This window comes from Myotis brandtii, unplaced genomic scaffold (assembly GCF_000412655.1).
Source record: "Myotis brandtii unplaced genomic scaffold, ASM41265v1 scaffold147, whole genome shotgun sequence".
Classification (NCBI taxonomy): Eukaryota; Metazoa; Chordata; class Mammalia; order Chiroptera; family Vespertilionidae; genus Myotis; species Myotis brandtii.
This window is the reverse complement of record NW_005355292.1, coordinates 975,508-982,623: the sequence shown is the minus strand read 5'-3', so window position 1 is coordinate 982,623 and position 7,116 is coordinate 975,508. Positions and strand designations below refer to the sequence as shown.

General features: G+C 45.8%; 1 protein-coding gene across 1 annotated transcript; it reads right to left on the bottom strand.

The window, feature by feature from the left end:
- Nucleotides 1-2,915: 2,915 nt before the first annotated feature.
- RIPPLY3 (ripply transcriptional repressor 3) lies at nucleotides 2,916-3,615 on the bottom strand (the record flags this gene model as incomplete). Its single annotated transcript, XM_014535662.1, has 1 exon — nucleotides 2,916-3,615. A coding segment is annotated over one exon (321 nt), but the record flags the coding sequence as incomplete, so codon positions are not given.
- Nucleotides 3,616-7,116: the final 3,501 nt, after the last annotated feature.

Below are 7,116 nucleotides of genomic sequence, written 5' to 3'. Positions count from 1 at the left end.
AAATTTCTTATCTCTGCTTCATTTATCTCTTCTTCTGGAGAATGCACTAGTTCATTCATTTGGGGGTTGTTTCTTTGTTTCCTCATTTTGGCTTTCTGTTTGGGTTTGTGACTATATATTAGGTAGATCCTTTACACCTCTCAATCTCTAGTGCAGGACAGTGTTAAAGGCTGTGTCTGACTAATTAGATCAGGCAAAGATTCAAAGTCTCCAGAGCAGGGGTCCTCAAACTACGGCCCGCGGGCCACATGCAAATACAAATATTGTATTTGTTCCCGTTTTGTTTTTTTACTTCAAAATAAGATATGTGCAGTGTGCATAGGAATTTGTTCATAGTTTTTTTTTTTATACTACAGTCCGGCCCTCCAACAGTCTGAGGGACAGTGAACTGGCCCCCTGTTTAAAAAGTTTGAGGACCCCTGCTGTATACTTTATGAATCAATAAAAAATTTACAATTTTTAATTATAAACCTGTGTTTTCTATCAAAATTACTTCTTGCATGAATTTTGGGACACCCTTTACAGTCAAATCAAAATACAAAATGAAACATCTCCCAGTTGGTTCAAAAATCAACAAATTGACATCAGGGAAGATAGGATTTACTTATCAAATTTCAACAAAAACTTTTGCAAAATTGGTGGATGAAAACAAGCATGTACTAGTAAGGGCAGAATGTTTTTCATTTGAATATCTCTGTGAGATAGCTTAAATATTATTGAAGAGCAAAGGCTTGTAAAACTAGTAACTGCAATTATGTTGAAAGTGGTTATGTGATATTTATATTACCCTTTAAAATCTGTCGTGTGTGCATATTTTATAATGTGCACAACATACCAGGTTGACCATATGAAACTGCCATTTTGTAGGTCAAACAGCCGGGCATCAGCAATTGCAAATGGTTCCACGTAGGGTGTAGGTACAAGTGAATACATAAATGTTGGGGTGATGATGAGGCTACAGGAGCAAACGTGCGGAGCTGGTGCGGGTTTGGGCCTGTGTGTAGCCAACCCAGCGAACCACAAAACCAGGACAGTGGACGAGCCCCGAGCTCACCGTCCCCCTTGACAAATACCAGACCCGCAGCACCTGCGACTGTCACTGCCCATTCTAAAGTGCCCCGTTTTCTATATTTGCACGAGGCTGGTCAAGGTCTAAGTCATTTAAGCAAAGTGCACCGTGCAGCACATTGAAAACTTGGTGCCATCAGCACACAGACTAGATTTGGTCTCTTTTTTTAAAATATATTTTTATTGATTTCAGAGAGGAAGGGAGAGGGAGAGTTAGAAACATCAATGATGAGAGAGAATCATTCATTGATCGGCTGCCTCCTGCACGACTCCCACAGGGGATCCAGCCCGCAACCAGGGCATGTGCCCTTGACCGGAATCGAACCTGGGACCTTTCGGTCCGCAGGCTGACGCTCTATCCACTGAGCCAAACCGGCTAGGGCAGATTTGGTCTCTTAACCATCAACTGGTGATTGGGCCAGATCTTGATTTATGAAGACAACTAAAGGCAAGTGTGATCACTTCAGCCTCATCCCAAGCTTCACATGAGAGTAAGAATAAGGCTTCTAGAAAGTTTCTGCTAGAACCCACCAAAATAGAAGGCCATCTTGAATCCTTTTTGAAATAAACCCAGGTAAAATTGCTTTTAAGGTTGAAAAAAAGTATTTTAAACAAGTAAAAGAAACAATAAAATACATATTTTTTAAAAGATTAAAAGAAACCAAAAATTTTTTAAAAGAAAAAAAGTAATTTTTAGCCCTAACCGGTTTGGCTCAGTGGATAGAGCCTGCAGACTGAAGGGGGTCCCAGGTTCGATTCCTGTCAAGGGCATGTACCTTGGTTGTGGGCACATCCTCAGTAGGGGGTGTGCAGGAGGCAGCTGATCGATGTTTCTCTCTCATCGATGTTTCTAACTCTCTATTCCTCTCCCTTCCCCTCTATAAAAAAAATCAATAAAATATATATTTTTTAAAAAGTAATTTTTAAAAGGTAGAGCAATAAAAACAGTCGATGTTGGCTCCCTTTGGACAAGAAAGCGGGATTCCGGCAGGGGTGACTTTTACTTTGCAATGGATATTTTTCTATACTGTTTGCATTGTTCAACTATTTGCATGTATTCCTTTCACTTTTTAATATAATCGATTATTTAAGCAATGAAGTTATAGACCATTTTGTTTTCTTTTTTTTATACTTTTTCTGCATTCTTAAAAACAATACTTTATCATCTAAAGAGTTAAATATAAAAACCTTCTGATAAACTTTTAAAACGTTGAATGTAGGAACTAATTAAATCTAAAAATGTCTTAAACAAAAACAATGATTATCAAACATTTTTTTCTTTCAAAATATTTACTTCAAGTAGGAACTTATCTGATGTACTATATAGAGCAGTGGTTCTCAACCTTCTGGCCCTTAAATACAGTTCCTCATGTTGTGACCCAACCATAAAATTATTTTCGTTGCTACTTCATAACTGTAATGTTGCTACCGTTATGAATCGTCATGTAAATATCTGATATGCAGGATGCTCTTAGGCGACCCCTGTGAAAGGGTCGTTCGACCGCCAAAGGGGTCGCGACCCACAGGTTGAGAACCGCTGTATAGAGGAAGACAACCACATAGTTCAGTAAAATACCTTGAGGAACGTATTCATTTGGTCATTCAACTATAAAAAAATGAAAATAATTTTACATTCAATACTTTGATTGATAGCTATGTCATTCTATTCAAGTGACAAGCCCAAAGCAGCCCCCAACTCAGGGCTAACGCTCTTCTCTATCTCTATTCATACCCATAGCCCTTAAAGACCAACCACGAAAACGTTTATCCACAACCGTCTCCTAAAAAGCCATCTTTTATTTCTGTTATTCTTACAGGAATTATTGTTTTCCATAAATAATTTTTTGAGAATGCCACGGAGCGACCACATGAACCTTTGGACAATATCTTTTGTACAAAAGCACAGACAGCTGCACGATGCGTCTCCCGTGACGTGAGAGGCAGGGATGGGCTCCTGGCCTGCATGGGAGGGTCTCCTTGGACCAGCAGTGGCTGCTGGATGTGGTCGGAAGTCGGCCCTACCTGCTGAGAACCCTGTGGACACAAACCTCCCCTCGGTCCCAGAGGCCTTTCTCGGTGAGTGTCCTGAAGAAGAGCCGCCTCAAGGAGAAGGGGAAGCTGTGCTGTGGCCGTGGGTGGAGAGCTGGCCCCCTGGGCCATGCAGTGTCCAGGCACAGCTGTCCCCAAGAGGCACACAAGGCAGGTGTGGGGGGAGGAAGACTCCCGTTATTTGGATGAGGAGCACTCGGCACCCCCCGGAGAGTCACCGTGTGGGAGCCCACCCTTCCCACCGAGCCCCCCGTGCCCTCCGGATCGCGGTGCGGGGTGTGCCGGCCGGTCTCTGCCCCTTCCTCCTGGGCCACGCTCCGTGTCTCCCGGGCTCTCTGCCGCCGGCCCCTGGGCCTCCTCCTGCTCCCCGTCCTCGGAGTCGGACTGGTCGTTGTAGAAGTGGATGGTGGCCTGCACCGGGAAACTGGCCAGCACTTTCTCCCCGGAACTCTGCAGATACTCTTGGCGCTTTGAAATGGGCAAATAAAGTCTAATGTTTCAGAAACAAACAAAGCGTTAGTCAACCTGAGCCCGTCTGCACCCCGCCTAGAGGACCTCTGTCCCTAGAAGGAGCTAGGCCCACACCCCCCACACACACACATACATACACACACACTAGTGCATAAACGAGCTGGCAAGTGAGTGAGCAAATCCACTAGGAAAAGGGTGGCTTCCGTGGAGAGAAAAGGAAAGGAAAACACTGTTTTTGTTCAGGACTAAGAGGCTCCCTGTGACCGCGTGAGGGCTGACTCCTCCTGGTCCCTCCCATGGGGAGTGTTGTGGCCCGTGGGGCTCTGAAACCCTGGCCTAGAGGAGAAGCAGCTAAGCTGGATGTTGCCATAGAGAAGCGATAGGGGCGGGTCCCTCACTTTTCCAGAATAGACAATGGCAGCCTGGCTAGTTGCCCAGTAGGAAGAGAGAGGGAGAAAGGGGAAGGGAAAGGGAAGGGAAAGGAAAAGAGAAAGGGAAAGGGGACCGGAAGGGAAAAGGAGAAAGCAAGCAAGCAAGATCCTATTTGGGGGACCTCTTGGTATAAATATATCTGTGTATTTAAAAAGGAAAGGAGATGCCCTAACGGGTCTGGCTCAGTGGGTAGAGCTTCGGCCTCCAGGGACTAAAGGGTCCACGGTTCAATTCTGGTCAAGGGCACGTGCCCAGGTTGCAGGCTTGATCCCCAGTAGGGGACATGCAGGAGGCAGCCAATCAATGATTCTCTTTCATCATTGATGTTTCTATCTCCCTTTCCTTTCCTCTCTGAAATCAATAAAAAAAATTTTTTTTTAAAAAAAGGAAAGGAGAGAAAATAGCATATATATATATTTGGAATCTCTAAACCCAGGTTTTGTAAATTTAGGATCCCAGTTATACATAGAAAGTATTTAAAACACCCCCTACTCTGGCCCGGCCAGCGTGCTCAGTGGTTGACCTATGAACCACGAGGTCACGGTTCGATTCCCGGTCAGGGCATATGCCCGGGTTTCGGGCTCGATCCCCAGTGTGGGGCGTGCAGGAGGCAGCTGATCAATGATTCTCTCTCATCATTGATGTGTCTCTCTCTCTTCCTTCCTCTCTGAAAAACACACACACAAAAAAAAAACCACCCCAAAACCTTCTACTCTTGCCCTGGCCAGGTAGCTCAGTTGGTTAGAGTGTCATCCCTATACACCAAGGTTTCAGGTTTGATCCCCCATCAGGGCACATACAATAAATAACCAAGTAATGCATACATAAGTGGAGCAACAACTCAACGTTTCTCTCTCTCCCCCCCTTCCTCTCTCTCTAAAATCAATAAAAAAATTATAAAATAAAATACCTCCTACTTGCTCCATAATCTCTATCCTCGAACCTTTCATGAATCTGTTTGCATTCCCCCCTGTGGCCTGAGGAGCTGAGAGGATTATCCATTGGTCACTGCTTATTTGCAAAGATGATTTCAAGTCTTTCAAGTTCCTGCCCCGCCTACAGTGCCCAGGACAGCCCCTAACCTCCAACAACAAACAATCCAGTCTACACAAAGTGTAAACAGTTGAGAAACTCCGCAACAGAAAACAGAATACATACCTACAACAATGACATAAGCATAGTATATGTTCGGCCACATTAAAACTTAGGTGTTATGCTGGCGTCCACTAGTCTACCTTTATCTTGGTGGACACCTTCCAAGACCCCCGGTGGATGCCTGAAACCATGGATAGTACTAAACCCCGTACATACTAGGCTTTTTCCTATATGTACATACATATGATAAAGTTTAACTTATAAATTAGGCACAGTAGCTGGTTTGGTTCAGTGGATAAAGCATCGGCCTGAGGAGGGTCACGGGTTCAATTCTGGTCAAGGGTGTAGGCCCAGGTTGCGGGCTCAGTCCCCAGTGGGGGGTGTGCTAGAGGCAGCCGATCAGTGATTCTCTCTCATCTTTGATGTTTCTATCTCTTTCCCTCTCCCTTCCTCTTTGAAATCAATAAAAATATATTTTAAAAAATTAGGCACAGTAAGAGATTAACAATCACTAATAATAAAATAGAATAATTATAACAATATACTGTAATAAAAGTAAGCCAAATTATGTGACTGGCTTTAGGCCACCATTAAGTAAAATAAGGGTTGCTTGAACCCAAGCACTGGGACACCCCGACAGTCGGTGGGATAACCGAGGGGCTACGAAGTGACCAGCAGGAGGTAAGTGTGTACAGTGTGGAGCCGCTGGACAGAGGAACGCTTCACGTCTGGGCAGGGCAGTGGGAAGGCTTGGACTCGACACTCAGAAGAACCTGCAATTTACAACGTGTAAGTTGCAGATAAGGGGAGGCTACTGTATTCACAGGGGAACTTGATTTTGTGGGACGTCTGGAATTTGCTTTATTATTCTAACATCCACAATTTAAAAAAAAAAAGCCCTAACCGGTTTGGCTCAGTGGATAGAGCGTCGGCCTGCGGACTGAAAGGTCCCAGGTTCGATTCCGGTCAAGGGCATGTACCTTGGTTGCGGGCACATCCCCAGTGGGGGGTGTGCAGGAGGCAGCTGATCGATGTTTCTTACTCTCTATCCCTCTCCCTTCCTCTCTGTAAAAAAACCAATAAAATATATTAAAAAAAAAAAAAAAAGAGTTGCGAGCCAGTGACAAACGTGACCAGATGCGAAGAATGTTAACGATGATTGAGGCTGGTGCGGGGCACCAGGCACGCGCTGCACTGTTCTCTCCACTTTCCTGCCCGCCTGAAATTTTCTGTAATAAACGTTTATTCAGTTTGCGATGCAGGCCTCCCCAGTCACCGCGCTTTCACCGAATCTAAAACTGGGGAGCAGTAGCAGAGCGTCTGTGGGGGGCAGGCCCGGGCAGGTGGTGCCAGGGAATCCACACAGGGCATGAGAGGGTGGTGGTCTTGCCCCAGTGCACGCCGGGATCGCCAGCAGAGCCTATGAGATACACCCAGGTCGGCCCCCAGAACAAGTGTGTCAGACCCCAGGGAGCCACCCAGCGTCTGCGATCCCACGAGGATGAAAGGTCACGGACAGAAGGGCCTGGGAAAGCTTCCCTTGTCCAGAGGCCACTCCCTGGCCGTCTGAGGGGCTCTAAGGCCGCCTCCAGCAATTAGTATCCGGGGGTGCGACCCAAGCCTCCCGTCTCCCGGGCTCAACAGGTAAAAATACTCCAATGAGATGCCGGACTAGGCTTATTCCGGTGAAGGAAATGGGAGACAGAGATGGAGACAGAGAAACAGGTAAAACCCTGAATGTGAGCCGCCTGCTTAAGGCTGGAAGTAAGAGGGATACACAGTGAGGGTCTTGGTCCCGCCAGGACCTCGAAAGCAGAGGCACAGCTGCGGGAGCATCCACCCATCCCTCATTCAGTCTCCACGAACACTTTCCAGGCCTACTTTGCTCTAGACCAGTGGTTCTCAACCTTCCTAATGCCGCGACCCTTTAATACAGTTCCTCATGTTGTGGTGACCCCCAACCACAAAATTATTTTCGTTGCTACTTCATAACTGTAATGT